Below are 24912 nucleotides of genomic sequence, written 5' to 3'. Positions count from 1 at the left end.
GTAGCCCAAAAGTATTCAGGAGGCACTACACTTTGGCCACCTGTGCTTTATGAATTAGTGTTCTGCCCAAGTGGCACAAGCCAAAAAAATTAATCAGCTCACAAAAATGCCAGGATGGGTTACACCTATAGAAGCATTTGTTCACCCCAATCTTCTGAATTTTGAAAAATATTTGACCTATGCAGATATGCTAGATATAGATAGGAGATTACAAATGAAACAAGACCTTATAGATTAGACATATCGTATTGGCCCATAATGCAAATACAATCTACAGGGCTTGAAAAATGCACTTGTCCACTTGTCTGTGACAAGTGAAAAATGCTGCTGGACAAGTCACAGCTCCCTCCCTCCCTGCATCCCTCCCCTCCTCCTGTCTCTCTCTCTAATCCTGCAGTCCTCCCCTCCCCCTCCCATTGCAAAAGGAAAACTGCCCTCTTCTCCTGAGAAGAGAGTTCGAGCAGTACATAGAGATATAGCTCTGCAGGAGAATGTAGAGTAGTTCCATGCTGGAGAACATGGAGATTCCCTGCTCCCAATTTCAAGTGAACGAGGACACATCCTGGGGTGGGAGGGAAGCATGGCTCCTTAAGAGGCTGGGCACTTTTGCTTTCAGTTTTTATTTTGCTGGAGACATTCAAAAGAAAGTCATTCAAAATACAAGCTTCATGACACCACAATGGCAACATTTTATAAAGAGAATTTATACAATATTTTTTATAGATGGCATTTACCACCTGATAGATTAGCTAAAATGTACACTAATCGGTCAAGTAAATATTGGAAATATCATAAAAAACTAGAACTTATAATCACCTTTGGTGGACCTGTGATAAAGCAAAAATAATTTCGACAAAAATACATATATCACTTGTTAAAATAGTAAAAAATATGTAGATTTTAAGACAGAACTCTTTTTATTAAGTATAATACCAGAGAGCTTTGATAAACAAAATGTATACTTAACACTGCATACTTTAACAGCCACAAGGAGTATATTCGCACAATATGGAAGAATGAAGAAACACCTATAGATCAAGAAATAATTAAAAAGATATTGGACTGCAGAAATGGACAGACTGACACTGAAAATCAAAGGAAATAAAGATGCAGAATATTATCAAACATGGAACCTGTTTTATCAATGGTTAGTTACACGCTGTATAGATTAAGAGCTTAATATGTATTGTACAGTAGTTGTACAGTATCAACAAATTACTGTAAGCTGAACCCAAGTGACACAATGTCAAATAAGCACGGATGGACTTTATACATATTAATAATAAAATATTTTTTTAAAAAAATCAGCTGCCAACTTTTGTGTCAGAGGGGCACAGTCTCATACAACTAAAACACAATGTCTAGAGCAGGAGTAGAACATATCACTTCCTGTTCTGGAATTACAATAACCATAATCCTCACCATAGCTAATTGCAAGGGATGATCATGAAATTATGCAGGGGATGGATAAAGTGAATAAATGCCGGATGCAGGGGAGGGGTATCAGGAGACAGGTCTCTAATTGTCTCGTGTGCTCCCAGAGGCATCTGGTGGGGCCACTGTGAGAGACAGGGAGCTGGACTAGATGGGTCCTTGGCCTGATCCAGCAGGGCTCTTCTTATGTTCTTATATGTTCCTATGTATTCCCAACCTAAGTTCCACAGAGAGAAATCTGGGGTGTGATAGGGGAAGCTTGTTCAGAAATCTAAGGGTGCATCAGTCAGGCTCCCTTGAACTGGGTTAGACCAGGCTAAATAGGGTTGCTTGGGACTGAGTGGGCGTGCAATAAGTCATTTGGTGCAATCCTTGCATCCAAGTGGCATAACAGAGCTCAAGCAACCCTATTTGGTATGGCTCCTTCCAACTGAATTTCCAATATCATGTAGTGACTTAATATGTGGCTTAAGGGAACAGTTCACAGATTCAGCTGCAGGCAGTTTCTTGACTGCAGTTTCTTTGAAGTCTGTTTGTTTTTGTAAGTGATACAGTGCACAAATGGCCTACTAGAGTGTAAATAAACTTTTCACTTCCCCTTGCAGAGGAAGTGTTCAATTTGCTGATGCTGTGAAGCGGCTTGCTTCTTAAGCCTCTTCACCATACAGTATCAGAAATTCAAAACAGAAGCAGCCTTAAAAGCAAGAAGGCTTGTTTCGGGTTGGTTCCCAGAGATCACCTGCACTGGAACTCAGCCAAACCAGAGCAATCCTACCCCGCACAAAAAAAAAAAAAAAAAAAAAAAAAGGGCTCAGTAAAGTGCGCTAGGAACGCTCTAGGGGCAATTTAGTTTCCTCCAGCAATTACCTGGTGTGATCTCCAGAAAAAGGCCAAACCAACCCATCCCAGCAGCGGACCCAACCTGGGCTAAATGAACCTCCAATTAGTCCCTAAGCCTCTGAACGACAGGTAGCTTTTCCCTGATCCTAGAATCTGGTTCTCATGGAGGAGAATTTCTTCCTTCCTTCGTTCGTTCACGTACCTTAGTTTAAAGTATAGGTATGGGTCCTGCTGAACCACCGAAGAGTAGCTGGTGATGGGGGGGGGGGCGCGCTAAGCGATGGTAAGGGCAGACTCAAACTAAACAGAACGCTTCCTCTGGATATAAGGAGCAATCGTACACGCACTTATCTGAGAGGAAGATCCCGCGCACTCAGTAGCACTTACCTCTGAGTAAGTGCAATAATATGTTTTTAGTAGTTAAAGTGAGACAATATTTCACTTTTGCCTCTTTACTTTCCCCAAGATGCCGAGACAGAATGACGGGGCTATTTCTTTGGCATTTGCTTCCGAGGAGGCCTGGCTACACTTGAGCCGCTAGAGCCCCGAAACCTCGCGTCTTCCAGAGCCCCCCCCCTTGGCCCGTCCTGAAACGTGCGGAGGGCTTTGGCTGAACTTCTCACCCTCCCCTCTCCGACGGGCGGACGGGAGGCCGGCCCGCCCTCTCGGCTCCCTCGCCTTCCTATAAGAGAGCGAGGCAAGCGCGGCGGCCAGGTCGGGTCTCCTGTTTGCGAGGTTTCCTTACTCCCCGGGTATGGCAACCGAGGACTTGGCCGCGCCGCCCTCCCCGCGGAAAGGGGGACGCTGCCCCGCAGGTGAGCACGGCGGTAGCAGGCGAAAGGGGGAAGAGGGCGGCGGGCCGGTGCGGTGCAGGATGCTGCCTCCGTCGAGGGCGCCCAGTCTCTCCCGCAGAAAGAAAGAAAGAAAGGTCCCGTGCGTGTGCTTCCCAGCGGCATCCCGTGCCTAGTAATTGGGGGGGGGGGGGGAAGCAAGCGCTGAATTGCAGCATGAGGTGCTTCGGCAATAAAGGGGTGCTAAGCGATGCTAGGGTGTTTCAGGGTTGTTGTTTTTTAAAGGTAAAACAAGGCTCTAACAAAATGAAAGTAGGTGGCACTTTGGAAACTTTTTTAAGATTCACTTCACTGCAGAAGGTGCCGCCGAGTTTTGCTTTCAGGGAAGCCTAGGGTCCGTGGCCCGTCGCCGCCCCCCACCCCATCTGACGGGTTTCCAGCGCCCAAGGCAGAAAACCGCTCCCCCTTCCCAGCTCGGCCCCTGGTGAGACTATCGGAGGGGCGGAGAGCGGCGCGGGGGTTCCTTCCTGCCTTTCACCACCGCGAATTTTTAGGTCTCCGCTCCCTCACGCCTCACGGGCAGCCTTCGCGCTTCCTCCTCGGCTTCGGGCGGCTAGGTGCCCCGTAGGAAACCGAAGCAGGGCTTTTGGTTTTCATTGAAAGCGGCCGTTCTGTGAGATGGTGTGTTTCCCCCGCCCCCGCCAAAACTGGGACCGCAGAGGGAAGTGGAGCCTTCCTTTCTCTGCTCACAGTCCTGAAGAGAATCTCCCCCCCCCCTTCAACACTCCTGGCTTTATCTGGGGGAGGTCGGAGCCCCCCCTCACCCTTTTCGGGAGAAGTCTTGCTCCTTCCTCCCTCGGCTGTGTTCCTGCCGGCGCGCCGCAGCTGTGCGTGGCAGGCCAACCTGCCCGGGAAGCGAAGTGCGTCACGAGAAACGGTGCCCGGGCTGCCGCGCTATCAGCTCACGAGGGCCTGCGAGATGACTGGGTTTAAAAAAAAAAAAACAAAAACCCGAGGCCTTCGCCTGTGGAAAGAGGAGGGGGCCCCTTTCTCTGAGCAGCCGCCACACTGAGAAAAATATGCTTCCCGCGTCTTGCCCGTGTGCGGGGGGGAGAGGGCGGCAGGAAACGTCCCATGGCGCTTGAGGGAGGTGAACGGCAAGCAAGCTGCGCGCATTGGCCGTGAGCTGGCAAGATCAGGCCGGAGCGCAGCACTCATGATTGTCTTTCACCGTAATAAGCTGCCTTGTAGAGAGCTGGTTATGAAGGGGGCAATTCTGCATCTCTGGGGTACCTCCTGAAGGCCCCCAGAGATTGCTGTTGGAAGAGGGCTCCTTTTTGTGTATTTACGGCCCACGCCTCAGACGGGGCGGAGTCTTCATCCATTGTTAAAAACATTCAGGCGTTTTGCCTGTGAAACGTTGTCTTGGCTTAAACCCGCTGATGGGTTGACACATAAGCCCATGTTTGGATTACAGTTTTCAGTCGTCCCCACCCACCACGATGACGGATGGTGGTTGGAGTTTATAGGAGCTGTGGTCCAAAAAGGAACTTTTCCTAGTTCTGCAGATAACATTGGCCTTGGAAATTTGCTAAAGCATCTGCATGGGCTCAGGGGTTGCCTAGGAACTCTGTGCCATTATTTAAGGAGAGGAGGTTTGGAAATGAAGGTAATTAAATCCATTGTCCATCAAGACAAGAAAAGCAGTGTAACCCAGTGTTTTCTAGTCATGGACTGTAAGAATAATAACAAACTAATCTAAACTAAACAGTGTTTCCTCTGACTAGAAGTCAAGAGAGTCTGCCATTAGGCTCTCTGAACCTGCTGTCCTCCAGCTCCCATCAGTCTCAATCGTCCTGGCTCCTGGTCAGGGATGATAAAAAAGAGAAACGCTTGGAAAAGTTCCCTTTTGGACTACAGGTTCTAGATTCCTTCAGCCAGTCATTGTAGTCCAAAAAAGAAACTTCTCCCAGTTCTGGATGGGAGTTCTAGCCAAATGTAACTGGAGGGCACCAGCTTGGGGAAGCCCTATTCTCAGTCTCCATGAATTAAGAAGGATGGGGTAGGGCCTACATGGATTTACAGAGTGTAGTCTAGCAAGTGCCTGGTTAGGAGTAAGGAGAGAATCACAAAGTATGCCATGCTTATTTCACGTACTTCACAGTACAACCTAACTCGAGTGCGTGCTACATACGCTGATATGCTGTACTCATTTCTACAGAGGAAGGCTGGAATAAAAGTGAGAGACATTTATGAAAAACATTGTCTGACTTGGCTGCACCATTGATCAAAGCATGCAAAAACTGCAGCCTCATTCTTTTCTATGAAGCAAAAAAAAATTAGAGCAGTTATTCTGGAACTGCATCAGAATGCCTGGTGAAAATTGTCTAGTACGTATCTCTTTCATCTGCCTCTTCTATTGGGAGCAATTTTCCAAGGGCTGATATACTGAATATATCTTTGCTTTACCTTTCTATAAATGTGTCCAAGATAACTTGACAAAAAATAAAATGCATAAGAACAAATTTAGAACAACAGCTAAAAGAAATCTAGCTAAAAAACTAGCCGCTAAAATTAACCAGCCACAGTTAAAACACTTAAAATACAGGATTAAATGCCTGGACAATTCAAACTATATCTGCTGCTCAAAAAACATAGAGAAGGGACACCAGGTATACAGAAAAGGCATTGATCTCATGTCACCTTTTCTGTGAAGCCTTTCATTTAACCCCTTGGTTCTCAGCTACAATGAAATTAAGATGTTAGTTCATTTGTGTTGGAGGGATAAATGAGTGTTAAATAAGGAGCATGCATGCATGAAGCTGAACTTTCCTTTTTAACATTAAAATAAATGCATGGGGGTGGAGGCTTTAGATATCCTCCCAGGTGGGTTTTTTTGAGTTGCTAAATTGATGCCAGGGTTTTAAAAAAAGGGGGGGGAGTACCAGCAGATGTGTGTGTTTTTAAGCCTCCATATAGAGTCACATTTAAGAACAGGAAGGAAACAGTTGCTAGGGGAAAGCTTGATTCAGGTTAGCCTTGCTCTCCATGTAACCGTGAAAAAGGAAGTAAGGTTTAGCTGCGTTTGATACAGCGGCCAGATTCCTGCTGGTAATTTTGCATGGGCATCAGTTTAATTGTAACAACTCATTGTTGTGAATGCCCACTAACTAATATGGAGCTGGTCACATTGGGACATGTATGCCCAATTGCACAGTGATGTGCACCTAGTAATATGATTGCCGGCTCAGTAGTTAGTCACAATTTACTAGTCCCACTTTACCACAAGGAATTCGGAAATTTAATTTATGCACACTGAAGCCACCAACAGGATTCTGGCCAGATGTAGTTTAAACCCCAGACTAAACCATGAATTTCTTCATTGTGCAAAGAGTTATCTCTGCTCCACAACATTGAATATACCAGAGGTTCTCTGGATATCAGTGGCGTGTAGAAATAATCTAGTTGGGTTGCTGGATCACTAAGAATTTGCTCCTTCTCATCTCGATTACACTCCTGCAATTGTGATATGCATTTTTCTTTATCATCTTTAATCTTCTTTGTACATCACAGTGGCAAAATTTGAACTCAGTATTTGTACTCAGTGGCCAGAATCCAGTTGCTTAGAGTTGTAAATTGCACTAGAGCTGACCCATTGAATCATGAGTTGGTGAGCCGACTCTTCTGTAGGTCCCATTGGTTCAAATGAGCCTATTCTAACTGCAATTTACTATGCTAAAATAAATCACCATGAGAATAGGCCTGTTTTAATTAATGGAGTTTATGGAGGAGTTGGCTCATCATTGATTCAGTGGGCCTCCTGTAATGCAAATAGCTGTGAAAAGCAACATGATTTTGGACAGTGATACCATTTGCATGTTTACACTGACATTTAAAAAAAACCACTGTAAATGATAAATAAAATGGCTGAATAATAGCAGAATTCTTGTAAACATGTTAAGTCGTGTCCGACTCTTCGTGACCCCATGGACCAGAGCACGCCAGGCCCTCCTGTCTTCCATTGCCTCCTGGAGTTTGGTCAAATTCATGTTGGTAGCTTCGGTGACACTGTCCAACCATCTCATCCTCTGTCGTCCCCTTCTCCTCTTGTCTTCACACTTTCCTAACATCAGGGGCTTTTCCAGGGAGTCTTCTCTTCTCATGAGATAGCCAAAGTATTGGAGCCTCAACTTCAGGATCTGTCCTTCCAGTGAGCCCTCAGGGTTGATTTCCTTCGGAATGGATAGGTTTGTTTTCCTTGCAGTCCAGGGGACTCTCAAGAGCCTCCTCCAGCACCACAATTCAAAAGCATCGATTCTTTAGCAGTCAGTCTTTGTGGTCCAGTCTTTATGGAAAATAAAATCTGTCACTGCCTCCATATCTTCCCCTTCTATTTGCCAGGAGGTGATGGGGCCAGTGGCTATGATCTTAGTTTTTTTTTATATTGAGCTTTTTTTTTTTTTACTTTTTTTCCAGAACAAAAAGAATACAAAAGTGCAAAATACTTACTACACAATCTAAACTGCCGTGCACCTCATACCCACAGGCCCCCTTAGAACAATACTTTTAATACGATTTCCCTTTCCAAAATTGTATTGATTGTTTTTAGAGGCTTTCCCCTTTCCTTTCATTAATATAGATTCAACAAATCTACCACAAATAGCATAAAAATATTTGAACTTATTTCCCCTCTTTTCATCTTAAGTTCAGTAGTTAATTTATCATTTAATGCAATGTCCCATGCTTCATTTTACAGTGGTGCCTTGCTTGACGACGATAATCCGTTCCTTACAAATTGCTGTTAAGCGAAATCGTTGTCAAGCGAAAGTAAAAAACCCATTGAAATGCATTCAAAACCGGTCAATGCATTCCAATGGGCGAAATACCTCATTGTGCAGTGAAGATCCTCCATAGGGCAGCCATTTTCTGATGCCTGTAAAGCGAAGAATCTGTCCTGAACACAGCAGGGAGCCATTTTGCACAGCGGGGAGCCATTTTGAAACCCTGATGATCAACTGTTTTTGATCGTCGTTAAGCGAAAAAATAGGTTCCTGAAGCAGGGAACCGATCGTTGTCAAGCAGGGCACCACGGTACCACTCTTCTAATTTAATGTCATTTTTGTCTTTCCAAAATCTAGCTTTTAATATTCTAGCACTTGTCATAAAATTGGAAATCAATTCCTTCAAACAATAATCAAGTTCTATCTTATAAAAAATTGACAGCAAAGCAATTTTAGAATTGAATTCAGTATCTTTTCCAAATATATCCCATATTTCCTTAAAAATCAGTTTCCAAAATTTCTGAATCCGTTTACACTCCCACCACATATGATACGTGGCAATTTCTTCATCACATTTCCAACAAGCTTTAGAATAATCTGAATTTATTATATTCAATTTCACCGGAGTCATATACCATCTTAAACTGATTTTAATTTTTTCCCCTTTATTACCGACATTAATCTTAAAATCCTCGTCCTCCAAAATGTTTATCCAACCCTCTATTTTAATTTCTGTCTTTAAATCCTTTACCCAAATTGATTTCAAACCTTCTGTTTTTGTCTCTTTTTCCTCTTGTTCCAAAATTACGTTATACTGTATATTCTACTTATTACTCCCTTCGTCAAAGCATCTTTCTGCATATCTACATGTGATGATAGAAATTATTCGAACTTAGTGCATTCTGTACATTTGCCATTAATTTTCAGCCATTCATTTGTCCAACCATCTAATTGGATATAGTTATACCATGACAATCGATTAGTTTGAAGTTTAACTATAATCTGATCCTTCAATCTCATTTTAATCATCCAATCCTTCAGTCTAGCAACATTTTGTCCTTAAACAAATCAACTAAGTCCTTCAAGTTTGCTGGGAAGTTTTCTATTTCAGTCACTAATTTTTTAATGGTGAGGGATTGCTGCTTTGTTGTGGTGAAGGGGCTTGAGTAACTCAGAGAAGCTATGGGCTATGCCGTGCAGAGACACTAAAGATGGACAGGTCATAATGGAGAGTTCCAAGTAAAAACAATCCACCTGGAGTAGGAATTGGCAAGCCATTCCAGTATCTTTGCCAAGAGTACCCCATGAACAGAAACAAAAGGCTAAGAGATATGACTCTAGAAGATGGGCACCTCAGGTCGGAAGGCGTCCGACATGTTACTGAGGAAGAGTGGAGGACAAGGACAAGTAGCTCCAGATCTAATGAAGTAGTTGGGCCAAAGCCGAAAGGACTCTGAGCTGTGGACGTGCCTGGAAGTGAAAGGAAAGTCCGATGCTGCAAAGAAAAATACTGCATAGGAACCTGGAATGTAAGATCTATGAACCTTGGGAAGCTGGATGTGGTCAAACAGGAGATGGCAAGAATAAACATCAACATCCTGGGCATCAGTGAACTAAAATGGACAGGAATGGGTCAATACAATTCATATGATTATCATTATCTACTATTGTGGGCAAGAATCCCGTAGAAGGAATGGAGTAGCCCTCATAGTCAACAAAAGATGGGGGAAAGCTGTACTGGGATAGAATCTCAAAAATGATAGAATGATGTCAATACGAATCCAAGGCAGACCTTTCAACATCACAATAATCCAAGTTTATGCACCAGCCACCGATGCTGAGGAGACTAAAACTGACCAATTCTATGAAGACTTACAACACCTTTTAGAACTGACACCAAAGAAAGATGTTCTTCTCATTATTGGGGATTGGAATGCTAAAGTAGGGAGTCAAGAGATAAAAGGAACAACAGGAAAGTTTGGCCTTGGAGTTCAAAATGAAGCAGGGCAAAGGCTAATAGAGTTCTGTCCAGAGAACAGGCTGGTGATCACAAACACTCTTTTCTAACAACACAAATGGCGACTCCACATGAATATCACCAGATGGGCAATACCAAAATCTGATTATTTTCTCTGTAGCCAAAGATGGAGAAGCTCAATACAATCAGCAAAAACAAGACCTGGAGCTGATTGTGGCTCTGATCATCAGCTTCTCATAGCAAAATTCAAGCTTAAACTGAAGAGAGTAGGAAAAACCACTGGGCTAGTCAGGTATAATCTAAACCAAATCCCTTATGAATACACAGTGGAAGTGAAGAACAGATTTAAAGACCTAGATTTGGTGGACAGTGTCTGAAGAACTTTGGATAGAGACTTGTAACATTGTACAGGAGGCAGCAACAAAAACCATCCCAAAGAAAAAGCAAAGTGGCTGTCCAACGAGGCCTTACAAATAGCAGAGAAGGGAAGGGAAACAAAATGCAAGGGGGATAGGGAAAGTTACAGAAAATAGAATGCAGACTTCCAAGGAATAGCAAGGAGAGACAAGAGGGCCTTCTTAAATGAACAGTGCAAAGATATGCACCACTGTGTGTATACACTGCTGTGTATATTTTTGCTGACTGTATAGAGCTTCTCCATCTTTGGCTGCAGAGAACATAATCTGATTTCACTATTGCCCATCTGGTGATGTCCATGTGTAGAGTCTCCTCTTTCGTTGTTGGCAAAGAGTGTTTGTGATGACCAGCTTGTTCTCTTGACAAAACTCTTATCAGCCTTTGCCCTGCTTCGTTTTGAACTCCAAGACCAAACTTGCCTGTTGTTCTTGCCATCTCCTGTTTGACCACATCCAGCTTCCCGAGGGTCATAGATCTTACATTCCAGGTTCCTATGCAGTATTTTTCATTGCAGCATTGGGATTCTTGTCATGGTAGTACCCAGGTTAGTGTGGTGGGACATAAGATACAAAAGAATGAGAACAACCCGTGTATACAATGATTTATATTTATATATGTACACACAAAAATTGTCTAGCTTTTTTCCTGTTATGATTGTTGTACCTAACTGAAGTTCTTATGTGTTCATTTTATATCTGTGAAGTACTATACTAGTTATTATTTTTTCATTCTTTTAATATGACTGCTTTTAAGATTGTCTTGAAAATCCATACAGTTGAGAAGCCAGGACAGAAAGCTTTTAAATTCTTTTATATATGACAGTTAACTTCTTGTGTGTATAAGCTATGATCAACACATGGAATGGAGCCTGTCAGTAGAAAAGCCTAGCTGTTAAAAAAAGCAAAACAAAACTTGACTGTGTATGCTCAGTATACCTTTTGATTTACATCCGCACTCTCCAGCATTTACTTAAAAAGACATACAGACTAGAATTCTATTGTCCTATATGATTGTGTAAGGGCAGTTTCACAAGCGACTGTGACCTATTTTCCCAGCAGTCCATCTCCGTATTGTGTTTTCCCCTAGTTGTAGAATCAATCATGCGTTTGGGTGCTGTCCGTATAGAGCAGACAGCTCAGAAATGGAGGGTTTGGGGTCATGTCTGTGAAAGCCTTGCCTGGAAAAGTTGAACTGCTTTTTGGCCGCAGTTCACAGGTAGAACCGAGTTGTTTACAACATGAACCAGATTACAAATACACATTACAGTATAAACAAGTTATTTCTTCTTAAACTGGCAGTTTGAAAACCTTAGTAGTATCTCTGTTCGATAAAAGATTCCTGCGTTTGCACAGTTAACCTGAACTATTTCTAAATGGTTCTAAAAATGGAATTTGCTTGACATTGCTCAACGTTAAAACTGTTGCTGTAGCTTTCATTGTTGCTAATTGGTTGCATGATTGGCAGCCATTTTAACAGGACATAACTGCCACTCGATGTGATGCACTTGACTACCTCCATTATAACAGCACAATAAGTACCCTCGAAAGTTTTGGGACTGTCGTGGTTAGATAAATTCAGTTGCTAATTGCGAGGGAGTATGCTTAACATTAGAAATAGACAGGACGTGACAACTTGGAGCCTCTGTCTGGACAATCAAATACTTGTCAGAACCCTGAGTATACCAGACGACTCTTCTTTATACACTTTATATGTATTTTTATAGTAAATAGAAAAAGCTAAGCTATTGTAGCAAAACTGTTATATAAGGAACAAAACATGGTGAATTGTAAAAATCAGGTTAAATGCTTCTGTCTCCATATTTTGGCAAACTCTTTCCATGGTAGGCCTAAATGTTTATGCTTGAGACTGACTCTCAAATATTATAGAATAAATACAACATGGTCAAAGCACACAACCCAAAATACGCCTGGGAGACGCTTGTGGTAGATGAATGGGGTGGAAAGCTCTGGTATCTCGAATGCCATCACTGGGTGGGTCCTTTGCCGCTGACTATCACCTGACTCAGGACCCCTTGCGAGAAGTTCAACAGATCTTGGCCTACACTGCACCTTTGGCGCGTAACACCACAAGCTAAGTGGACTGGAGGTAGTTTTCTATTTTCTTGTGCGTACAGGAGGCACAATGACCAGCCCCAGCTTAACTGTAATGCAGAAATATACTCTTCCTCAAACCAACATTGTAATGTTAATAATACTTGTATCATAAGATACACTAAATGGATGCTAGCTATAGCTTAGTGGTAAGAGACCTGCTTCGTGTCCATGAGGTTCTGCATTCGGCGCCTGGTGTCTCCAGATAAGGAATCTTGTTTAAAACCCTGCAGACCTGCAAGTTTGCTTCTTGTTGAATATATTGAGTTAAATGGACCTATAGGCAGGCTAGCATTAGGTTTAGGACATGCCGTATTCCATGCCCTACATTAAAAGGAAGGTGCATCCTTGGGAGTGGTCTCCGAGTTAAAATCTCTCATTTAGCTGCGTTTCTGGGTATATACAGACAGATACAATGTCCTTCTTGTACCAGCCTAGACCAATTATTTGGGGAAATAGCCATTCATATCTTGTTTCACTGCTTTCTTCTACAGTTAAAGCTGGAGGGATGAGAGTTTCCAAGAAACTGGAGAATGTACCTGTTGAAAGAAGTTCCAAATTCTCTGGGAAGGAGAAGGCAAAGTATGTGCAGATCGACCCTCATTGTTAAGGCTGGGAATCTTCTTTTTTTAAACTGGTCACACAATGGAGTATAGCACACAAAAACCTGAATTCTCAACATTGCTTGCCTAAGGCCTTTGGTGCCTATGACTGCAGATGAAGAAGATCTGAGAGAGAAGCACTGTGGGCAGGGTTAATACAAGTGACTACAAGAATAGAAAATGTCTGATGTATTAGATGCAGTGATTTGTAACAGGTTCTTGTATAGGAATTGAAGTGAAGGGCTGGAATAGTATGTAAAACAAGCTACAAATTGACGTGTTAGGAACATTTATAATGAATTGTAGGGTGGATTTAAATAAAAATGAATTTTAAAATTTAAATCATGATTTTAAATACTGTAATTTGATTGTTTTAAAAATCATTGATTTTTATCCACCCTTATGAGTTGCCTCGCCTATAGAAAGAAGGGTGTTTTTGCAGGAAGTTATTGCATCCCCACTTTGCCATTGAGGACTTACCAACACAATCTCTTGACATTAGAGTGCAAATTAGCCCATTTAATGCAGTTGCACAGGTGGGTCTCTTGGAGGAACATTGTTTTGGTGTGTAGCATGTGCGTTTAAAGCTTGAGAGTTTTAAAAGGAGGTCCCAGCTCCTTCACATGACAGTGAGCCTGTCATGATATTCTGGAGGAGTGGAGTTCAAACAAATATCATCATTGTCATTGTCATCTTAGAGCTGGAAGGGACCCTATGGATCGAATTCATTCTTTTGTCAAGGAGGCACAGTGAGGGAACCTAGTGTTTTCACACACTCCACTCCGTTGTCTGCCACCTTCAGAAATGACATGCTGAGTCAACTCAAAGGTATACCTATCAGGGCAGGTGTAAGAGTAAAAGAGAACAAACTTGTGGGAAAGAAATTGGGTCTTGTGATGTGATAGAATATCAGCAAAACAAAGCAGAGTGTAATCTGACATACTTTTAATTGTGTGCTTCTACAGTGGACCCTTGACTTACAGACGGCTTGACTTACAGACTTCTTGAGTTACAGACTTCTCTGGCCGCAAAATTTAGGTTTGACTTGCAGCCTGAGAATTGAATTACAGACCAGAAAAAAACCAAAATGGAACAAAAATGGCCTGTTACAGGATTACAGTGGACCCTCTACTTAAGGAATTAATCCGTATTGGAATGGTGGCTGCAAGTCGAAAAGTCTGTAAGTCGAATCTCCATTGACCTACAATGCACTGAAAACCAATTAATCCCATAACCAGTGGTTTTTATTCTATTTTTATTCCATTTTGGTTTTTTTCTGGTCTGTAAGTCGATTCTCTGGCTGCAAGTCGAATCTAAATTTTGCAGCCAGAGAAGTCTGTAACTTGAAAAGTCTGTAAGTCGAGCCGTCTGTAAGTCGAGGGTCCACTACAATAGGTTTTCAATGCACTGTAGGTCAATGGAGACTTGACCTACAGACTTTTTGACCAGTACGGATTAAGTTCTCAAGTCAAGACCCCACTGTAATTACTCTTGGAGAAAAGTTTCGTATCAAGGTTTCCTTTTTCTTTTCAGGGGCCATCCCCCATCTGCTCCAGGGAACAATACGGTCAGGTATGTTTTTTTTCTCCTTCATCACACATCCTCCCCCATTCAGCCATTAGGGACCAGAGTCATCCTGCAGGTTGCTGCAGATTTCCTTTTGGTTGCCCCTTGCTTCTACATGGCTCAAGGTATTTAAAACAGAAACACCAGTGGGAGTGAATGGAAACTTAGTCCTAAATTCATAAATAAACAGAAAATCCTGCATTTGCAAAGGGCTTCAGGAAGAAGGTGTTGATGTGTTTATATTCTGTAAATCTAAGATTATTCCTTGTTAGAAAGTCAAGATTTTCCTGGGGTAATGTGCAAAGTGCATAATGATATGTCAGGGCTGTTCAAGAGTCTGACATGTGGGTACAGGACACAATGGATCTGCTCTGTAATCAACTTGTATATCAGAGAGAACCCACCTAGAAGGTGAGCTAATTTATTTTTGTTTGGGAAGGCACCTGGCGCACTGATTCAATGTATGACTTGTATTGTGGAGGTTCTGCATCTTGTGTTGCAAGCTGGCTTTTTGCTGTCCTTGTTCACTATTTTTTAGTCATTCATTGTGTTTTAATATTTCCTAGTTTTTCTGGACGATGCAGTTAATTTAAAGTTGCTCAGCAGGAGCTGTGTAAAGTGGGGGGGGGGAGAATTTAGGGAGTTTCCTGCTTAGGGCAGCTGTAGAAACTCAGATAAAACCAAGGCCATGCCAAAACCCTTGAAATTTTTAGTCTTGTTCAGGAGTGGGGGAGGGCCGATGAGTTGATGGGGTGCATTCAGTAGGCAGGTTCAGAGAAAGAGTTGCCTGGAGAGTTGCTTTTTGATATGTAACTTATATTTTCCTTTTTGTTCAAGGCAACACACACACACACCCTCTTCCTTCAGTTCTCACAACACTGAAGTATGTCTAGATGGAAGCTCACCAAATGAGCCTGTAGGTTTCTTCTGAATTGACATAAGTAGATACTTCCCTGTAAATAAATCATAATCGGGACAAAATTGATAGAGTGTATTTTCTTCTTGTTTGCAAGGAAGTGCCTGAAAAGCTACAAATAAGTGTTGCGAAATTCTTTGGTTATCTAACAAATGCCTACAGTGCCAAAAAAAAATAAACAATAAAAATCCTTCTATTTTTCTCCTCTGAGACAAATGTTCAATTATGGCAAAACCTTACACACAAAAATAACATTGTGGTCTTCCTCTTACTTTACAAACACTATTCCTGGAACTGGGCTAAGCTTGAGATCATTCATTTCCTCTGCACAAAACCTGTGAGAAAAAAAGGCCCATAAAACAATTTATTCCCATTAGGCAATAGCTATTAAAATGGGAAAACTATTTTAGGAAGTGCTGACTGAAACCTATCAGTAGATGAATTGTGCCTTCATTTTCTGGCTTCACAAGAGCTCTGGTGAGCAGCAACAAAAGGACCTGCTTATGCTATTAGTAGCTCTGTGAGAGCAATCCCAGAAGTCATTTCAGCCTCGATGTGTTTTGCTCAAGACAGTCAAACATCTTCACCTCAGGATTAGTTAACAGCAGATCACAATAGAGATGGGTGGGAAATAGGAATGGTGTGCCCATGAATGGCAGCAGACGTGTAGATCTGACTGTGTCTCACCCATGGCATAAATAAAGTGTTTTCCATAGAAGGGTTTCTTTGGGTGGCAGCTTCTGTTTCACAACTTGCTCAGTTTTCAGGCAGTTTCCAATAACTTTGAAAAGTTATTCTTTAAAAAGTATTTTGTCCCTGTAGTGTTCAAAAAGCGATTAATGAAACAGGTACTTGCACTGCTTTTTATTTTTTTTCCCCTGATATGAATTCATAAAGGGATGGCATAATAAAATTTTAAAGTTTCTGCCAAGTTGATTGTTAAAATACCTTCTCAAGAGAACTTGAGAAAATTGTGCGCTATGCCAGTGAAGTGACCTCAGTCCCACTTACTGTTTTCTTTTTGTAATGCAACTTCTTTACAATCTTGTTGCCAAAAACAGAAGATAATTGATTGCAGGGAAGTATATTTCTTGCAAGCTGCTACTTCCCACTACTGGTTTCATGGAACTGGAGAATCTGTGGTCTTACCACTCTTATGATGTGTGCACTTTTGTATCAAAAGAAGCCAGCATTCTTGTCTTAGCAGGGTACCCTTCAGGTACAACTCCCAGCCAGCTTCCTCTGTGATAAGAGATGATGGAAGTTCTGACAGGCGCCATATTGGAGAGTGCTGGAATATGCAGTAAACTCTTCAGGAATAGTCATCTGCTATTAAAGGAGAGGCAACCTGATATTGAACATGAGACTGAACCTTGTTTCTTTGCTGACATTGGGGGAGGACTCTAGATCAAGCCATAGCTTGATTAAACTCTTGATTAAGAGAGAGATTAAACTCACTCTCTCACACTTAAACACACACACACACACAGAGTCTCATTATTTACAGAAGTATGCACACGCAGACAACACATTTTCCACATGCTGATTTATCATTCTTACCATATCCCAGGTATCATCCTTAGACCCTTAGGGGTGCACTCTACACAGACACTCCTGCCTTAGCTGATCAGCTTGGAATGGGAGCAGGGATGTTCATCCCCATTATGGTGGGCTGAGGTAGGAGGTTTAACCCTCCCTGTCCTCCATGTCAGAACGGGGATAAAGACCAAGATGGGGCACTACTTCAGCTGAGCTGAGCTGCAGAAGTCCCCTCTTGTACTTCCCGTCCTGGCTAGCTGTCAGGAATGAAAATTGTGGCTTCTGTGCAGTTCAGCGAAGAGTGAAGTCCTGACCTTCAGTGAAGGCACTGGGCCCTAATAGCGATCCAGCAATGAGGTCCATTTTTGTCCCCATGTGGGTGCACTGCACTGAGAGATTAAAATATCTCTGCTCAGTGCTGATGCTTCTAGATTCCCTGAGTGTCTGAAATGGAAGTGCCCAATAGAGCTGACCTTATCACAGATGCTCATGAGTGGTAGCACAGGTCAGAGTGGCAGAAGCTATCAAGTCCTCTGAGTTCAATTTAAAAAAAAAATCTCCATTTGGGAAGAAAATGCTGTTGTCACCAGAGGGAGGCGGGAAGAGAGAAATCATTAACACTAATCAATACTAAAACTACAAACCAACCGAAATTGATACTTGTCATCAGCAGTGTGACGTTGCAGTTCAGTAAACAGAAACCAAGCGTATAGGCACTAATAATTTAATGTCATTCTTAGATTTACACCTAAAGTAATTCAGAACAAAACTACCACATCCCTTGTAGGTTAAGGTTGTTGTCTGTCAGGGGAAGTTTATCAGTGAATCATACAAGCTGGAAGGAATCCTATGGTCATTGAGTCCAGCCTCTCGATGAAGCAGCAAATCCACAGGAAAACCATCCCTGGCAAGTAGCCCTCTAGACTGCTTTAAAAACCTCAGATGTAGAAGAGTCCACCAGTCCATTCTGTTGTTCAGCATTCTTATTGTCAGAAAGCTCTTTCTAATGTTTAGGCAATATCTAATTTCTCAGAATGTTATTCTATGAAAAAATACCTCTTTAAATAGGAAGACCCGTATCTTGGATTAAATTTTACTTTCCTTTTCTGCTCCACAGTTCTGCTAGTATCCAAAAAATGCAGAGCATGGGTTTCTTGCTGGCAGACACACTGGAGAAAGTAAGTACATACACAGATTTAAAAGTTGCCACCAAGATTTCTCAAGGGCACAGTTGACTATTGAATGAGTCCTTCCAGAGAACGAGACATTATTGGCCTGTAGCAAGATGACCAAAAGATTCTCGTGGCATGCCTAACAGATCTGTTGTGGCAGGGTTGGGTGGAGTGTCGCCTCTTTCATCAGATGCAGGACATGGTGTCTTAATTGATCTGATACATCAGTATATAAGGGACAGTTTAAGGCAGTTGATTGTGGAATGAAAGTCTTTTGACAGCTCCATACAAAAATTAGAGCCATAAATGACAAGAAGAGTGATTATTCTTAAAAGCAATAATGGGATTATAATTATTACCAGCTACATTTATTACAAACACTGCATGTATTTCTTTTATGCTTTACACAGAATTGCCACAAAATGTACCGTTTTCATTCCATGACCATTGAGCCCAAGCTTTCACCATGTGATGTGATGTGTGTGTGTATTTGTACTTACATGCACACAAGCACATATCTTTATATATAGTCTGTTAACTGAGAGTAACGCTGCATGAAGTGGGCTTGAGTCCATTAAAGTTTAGCCACAAATCGGTTGGCTTTTCGACAAGACCTGTTGATCTTATTAGGTCTAGAATGGGTGCTGAAAAGAAGTAAGATGTGCATTGGGGGACAATCAAGAATTGACTCCCTTATATGTATTCTCTGTTTGGAGGAAGTCTTTACATAAAGAACATTTCTGATTTCCCTCTGCCAGAAAAGCTGTGGAATGCTGTTTGTCAGATGGCAGAGCACATGTTAGAACAGGAGTTGAATAATTTTGGCATAGCTTAAGCTGTACATTTTGACTTCTACAGAATATTTCCTACTCAGTACAAATAAATGAAAAGAATACCTGCGTGTAGCTCGTTGAAGCGTTAAGATTTTGCAGGAAAGGGTTAATGTGATTCTTTAATTTTAATTTTTCTTGCTTCAAATATCAAATCAAATCTCCTTTCCCATGTTTTTCCTCTGGCTCTCTTGTATCTATGGCAGTCCCAGAGGAAGTGTTTTTGATTCTATAATGAGGAACAGTTCAGAACAGCTCTTAAAGGCTGGTATTTTGGCAGTAACTGTTAACTGCTTTAGGCTTGGTTAGTGTCACAAATTACCCTGTAGTAACAAGGTCAACAAGGGGTAGAACTGAAGGGAACGGCTGCTATTTAAGTTATATTCAAGTTGCTGGCCTTAACAAGGGTAGGCTCATAAGTACACTTAAGAGTACCATTCCCAGAGAAGAGAAGGTATCTGATTCTGTAAAGCTGCTCCTGATTGCTCACAGCCCCCCAGTGAAATTGTGATTCATCTGTCTGCAAGCACAGGAAGGTGACAAAATCCAGAGGTGGTTGACAATGTATTACCTCATATTGCAGCCAGGAATCACATGTTTTATGTGGTCCCTTTGCAAATGATACAGGCACATTGCTGTTATGTGTACAGTAGGAAGGGCCATAACACACAGCTCTTGTGTCGGTTTTCTCCTTGCAAACAGATGTTCATTGCTATCTGTCCTGGATACAGTGGGTTTTTTGTAGGCAGACACATGGAGAGAGCCTTGTTGAGAAAGATTGAGTTTGTACATTTCCAGAGAAAACAACAGTTTGCAGCTCAGTGGGTGAAATGATAGCCATTCAATCCTTGTGAAGGAGCCGAGTTGTCTTCTCCCAGGAAACTAACCACACACTTTACTGATCACTCAAGTGCAATGTTAATTAGACTAGTCTGTTCTTTGATTATCCAGGGTGCAGTTGCCTGTTCCTTTCCTCCTTGCCCCTAATAATGACAATTATTGTTATTCTAATGACCATTATTAAGGTCCCAGTGCTGGAGCTTGAGTAGAAAATACTTACATAAAGGTAAAGGTTCCCCTTGACAATTTTTGTCCAGTCGTATACAGTATCTGTGCACCTGAAAGGCTAGAATATGGATAGCATAAAGGAACTGTAGAAACTTGGGGAGGGATTCCCCCACCTTGGGGGTGTAGGGCAGGAATTATTGCTACTTCTTCTTGGTTCTGATATGCCATCCCATTTGGCTGATAGTGTAACAAGGGAACGGATGCATGCTACAAAATGCTAGACTGCCAGTTGCATTCCTGCTCCGTTGTTCACCTTGGCCTTGGGTTACTAAGTGGCACTTAACATCCTTTGAGAGTGAACTGGGATCATAAAGGAAAAAAATATTGGCGAAGTGGGGGGGGGAGAGTGTGCCTACTTGCATTGTTGTCTGCTGCTTCCTCCCCCATGCTTTTCAAAGGAACAAAATGTTCTCCGGGTGTGGGAGGTTTCTCTATTATTATTTTTTCAGTATTAAAATTCTGTTTACCAAGCTGTTTGCTTCTCACTCTGTCATTACCCGTGTTTTTTCTTCATGTGTCTTTATTATACTTAAGTTTAAGGTATCTAATAAAACTGCTGTGTTTTTCTTCAATGTTGTAGAACTGATCAGAAATGGGGTACTAACTAATAAATAAACATCTCATGCCTAGTTGGTAATACTATTTATAATAGTTTATAATTCTGTGTGTTTTTCTGCAAAGATTTATATCTTTGTTTCTAACCTTTTAGCTTGCACATAAACTTCCACCGGCTGCCTCACAAGTAGCACATCAAAAGCCACGGCCTACCCTGGAGAAGATTATAATGCCCAAAAGAACGTACATTATTCAACAGCCTTGGAAATGCTAAAACGTGTAGAGTAAAATATTCATATATTTGACAGACACCTTCTTAACTAACAGTGCTTTGCTAAGCAAGCTGTGAATGGGCCAAATGGTTCTGACAGTTTCTGTTTTGTATTTCTCTTGCAATAAAAACTGTGTATATTTGTTGGGGTTTTTTCCCCACACGAAAAACATTTGTGTTGAGTATCTTATTGGACCATTAAAATTCTTGTTTTAACCATTCGAAACCAACTTATTACAGCTTGAATGGACAAACAATTTTTCTAAGCCCTATCCTTGGAGAAGTAGAGGTTTACTTTTGTCTTTATACCTCTGGAAAACGAAAGTGATGCTAAAATTTTGTCTTGTTTTGACAGGCCACGACTTCTGTCCCTGAAAGTACCACATCTTTTGTCCCAAAATGTGAGAAAGAGCAGTCAGTGATCTGTTTGTTTTGTATTATATTAATTTTTGTCTGATGTATTTCTTGAGAGAACGCCTCAACGCTGTTTAGTCAAAGGTTTTTCAGTTATAACCTAGAATACATGCAGTTGTTTTGAAATCCTTTTCCCTCTTTGTTATTTGAGATTTCAAAAGAGTTAGATAATAAAGAAAAGATCATGATAGATTCTGTTCTAAACCTTCTCTGTTTGCAAGAGAATACCTATTTCCTGCATTTTTATGGCACTGTAAACCGTAAAATATGCAACATAGGAGGTATGATTATTCAGCCCAGTAGTTTCATCTCGTACTGACTTGTACCAGGGCTGTCTTGTGAGGAATAGTTAACATGCAGCCATGGCAGGAGAGCCAGGGTGGTGTATGAGATAGGGTGTTAAAACAGGACTCAGGAGAGTTGGGTTCAGATTCCCACTCTGCCATGGAAACTCATTGGGGAGTCACTATGGTAAAACCACTCTATTTCACATACCTTGAAAATCCTATTAGAATTGCCAGAAGTGAGAAAGAATTTGATGGTGTATGAGAACATGACATACAACAATGGTCCCCAACCTTGGGCCTCCAGATGTTCTTGGCCTTCAACTCCCAGAAATCCTGGCCAGCAGAGGTGGTGGTGAAGGTTTCTGGGAATTGTAGTCCAAGAACATCCGGAGGCCCAAGGTTGGGGACCACTGAATGCAACCATAGCAGAACCTCAAGTCATGCAAAGAGTTATCAATGGAAGGTATAGCACACACTGGTGTGAAAATGAGGGCTTTTTATCCATCGTTCTTTGGCTGCTATTTTCCTGTTGGTTTAACATGCACACAAAGAACATTTACTAGATGCAGCTAATGTTTAATTGTGCCCCCTTGTCAATTTGCATGTTATGGGCTGCTAAAATTAGCAGAAGCCTTCAGTTGCCCAGAGAGGAGTAAAACTGTATTGAACTTCAAGGCCCAGAGTGATCACTCTTTGAGGTTTTTGTCCAAAAAGTAATTTTTTTTTTCATTTATGGGCATCTGTCCAAATTATTAATTTGTTAAACTCATTTTTCTCATTTCTGGGCATCTGTCCAAATTATTAATTTCTTAAACTCAGTGACCGGACGAACTATGCTAATCCAAGGTACACCATTGGATTTCTTGATTTAGCATATATAGATGGCAAAAGTCACTATTTCACCTATACATCCAGAAGATTCCTGGGGGAATACATTGCTATTATAAAAATGCCAATTAGGTTCATGTTCCACATAACCTTGTGAATCTTTATTGCCTTTAGTTCCAATTACACACCTACCTACCTCCTGCCCCACTCTCCTACTCAAAGCCTACTACTTGCTTGAACAGTTTGCTCGTGGTTGTACTTTTTATGTAATAATTGCCCTTCAAAGCTGTCTGTGCGTGGAGTGCCATCTCTCCTTTTAAAGTCCTTACAAAGCTCCCCTTCCCTTTCAGTCTAGCTTCCTGTTTAATTTATGGAACGTTGTCTCTCAAGTCTCCAAATATATGCAACTGCGTTCACTCCCACCTATTTCTTACTATGTTTGCCTTTCCATTCCTTACTATTCCTTTAGAAGTTTACTCCCCAAATTGCCAGATGTGTATAGATTTATTATGGATGTCTGTGGGTTTAGTGCCTTTTAAAATCATTGTCAGCAGTCTCTATTTTGTCAGGTCCAAGACTGGTCTCTTTCTTGCTCATTCTTAGTTACATGATGAAAAAAAAAATTCTGAATATTTTAGTAGGTGGTGTGCAGCCTTATCACATATCACACAATGTCATGTCAATAGAAAATGCAAGTGCAATCATGAACTAGTGCCCATCAGAATTCTGGAAAAGTCAGTTTTCAAGCAGCCAAAATAGCACTTACTGACATGCAAGTGGGTGGCATCAGCATAAGAGTGGGGTGTGTTGCTCTCCTTTTTTTCCCTTCAGTATAATAATAATAATAAATATTGGGAAAAATAAAACCTGTGAAACCCCGAAGAACCTCTCAGTTAGAACAAAACATGAGTGCAGAATGCTGCTAACTCCTGCGAGAGTGATGAAAAAAACAAGAATGAAATGGATGTCTGGAATCCTGAAGAGGATCACTGCACACTGCAACATTCTGTTACAGTGCCGACTCATAAAATACTAACCTAATTTCAGTACCATTCAAGATTCAAAGTACTAATTAAAAGGAGTCCGGTTCAACAAAGGAACTCTGCCGTTGCAATAGTTTTTAATCTAAAAGTTTGCAGTCTCTCTGCCTTCTGGGAACATTGTTCCCATTGACTTATCGGCTGAAGAACCCCAGTCTTCTGCCAGTAAAACTTTGCACATTGAAAAAGAAGATGCAGTGACAATTTGTGGGACAGGAGTGTTGAAACTTTGGCCTTCCAGATATTTTGAACTCCCAGCACCAGCAACCAGCATGGCTGATCTTAAGATAATAGGTGTTGAAGTCCAAACAGTTGCAGATTCCCCACTCTGTCAGGAGTAGGGAGACTGATTAGGTTGCTTTTTATACTGTGAGATAATGACCATGGAACACAAGCTCATCATTTTCAAAGGATGATGGAGGCATGGTGGTCCTTGGTGGATTGAGCAGTGATACACAGGGGAAGGATTACCATTCACTTGAACTTTCTTCCTTGAAATTGCAATGAGGAACATATAAGACAGGTATAATACAGCGGATCAGCAAAGGTTTGATCCAAACTAATACCTTCTTAACATGCTATAGGTATCAATAGCCTCTTCAGAGGTCACCAGAATGGTTTTGTTGTATCTTTTGGAGGTTCAGCTACAACATACACTGAATTGTAATTGGGAAAGAGGAGGAAATTTGTTTTGTTATGTACCCCCACCATTGGAGATAGTGGTTTGGAAATAGTTTACAAGTTATTGTAACAATTAGCCAGCTTGATTCATTGACCTTGCTCAGATGGAGCTAGCTAATGTATTGTACTGCCTGGCAGCTCAATTAAGTTTGGTTAAGACATATAAATATAGGTATGACATATGCATATCTAATAATTAGAAAATTTTGTACCTACAATGTACTGTACAATGGTTTTGTATTGCAGGACCCAGGAATTCTGGGTTTTCAAATGTTTGATGTACCAGGAGTATGTTTGTACAGGTTCTGCAAAAAGTATTGGTCAAAATAAAAATTGTTAACAGCATAATGACAGTTCACTAGATTGTAGATGAATCTTAAAGTTATAATATACGCACCAACAATACAATTCCCTATTGAAAAATGTTTTGTGGATTTTTAAGCATTTGGGCTTCCAAGACCTGCAGATAAGGCTTGTTTATAGTTAGGAGGAAAGAAAAACAACTGAAAAAAATTAATAAATTTAAGGTGACAAGAGACACACAGACATTAGGAGATCCATTCATCATATCATGGCAACTTCATCCACTTTGAGCAAGTAACAAACATCATCACAGATTTATCTCCGTAGATACAAACTTGATACAAGACTGGTTTGGCTGAGTGGGCACTTGAGAGTAATTTTGTGTGTCTCCTTAATATGCTTCAAGTTATAATACTTTTTATTTTATATAGTTTCACTTTTAAGAACTGCAATATTTTAAGAGTTATATTTTGTCTTTTGCTGTTTAA

General features: G+C 41.3%; 1 protein-coding gene across 1 annotated transcript; it reads left to right on the top strand.

Moving 5' to 3' along the window:
- Nucleotides 1-2927: 2927 nt before the first annotated feature.
- Nucleotides 2928-21041, top strand: DAPL1 (death associated protein like 1). Its single transcript, XM_020801162.3, has 5 exons — nt 2928-3089; nt 12847-12934; nt 14488-14526; nt 18093-18153; nt 20755-21041. Exons 1-5 carry the CDS (start codon nt 3029-3031, stop codon nt 20872-20874), a joined length of 369 nt encoding a protein of 122 aa, XP_020656821.1. The 5' UTR covers nt 2928-3028; the 3' UTR covers nt 20875-21041.
- The last annotated feature ends 3871 nt before the right edge of the window (nt 21042-24912 follow it).

The sequence above is a fragment of the Pogona vitticeps genome, chromosome 1, assembly GCF_051106095.1.
Source record: "Pogona vitticeps strain Pit_001003342236 chromosome 1, PviZW2.1, whole genome shotgun sequence".
NCBI classification, from domain to species: Eukaryota; Metazoa; Chordata; class Lepidosauria; order Squamata; family Agamidae; genus Pogona; species Pogona vitticeps.
Note: the sequence above shows the minus strand (reverse complement) of the source record. Positions and strands in the feature narration are given on the sequence as shown.

Coding starts and splice junctions, on each gene's coding strand:
- DAPL1 (XM_020801162.3), top strand. CDS start 3,029: ATGGCAACCGAGGACTTGGCCGCGCCGCCCTCCCCGCGGAAAGGGGGA. Junction 3,090..12,846: donor AGGGGGACGCTGCCCCGCAG/GTGAGCACGGCG, acceptor TTTCTTCTACAG/TTAAAGCTGGAGGGATGAGA. Junction 12,935..14,487: donor TCTGGGAAGGAGAAGGCAAA/GTATGTGCAGAT, acceptor TTTTCTTTTCAG/GGGCCATCCCCCATCTGCTC.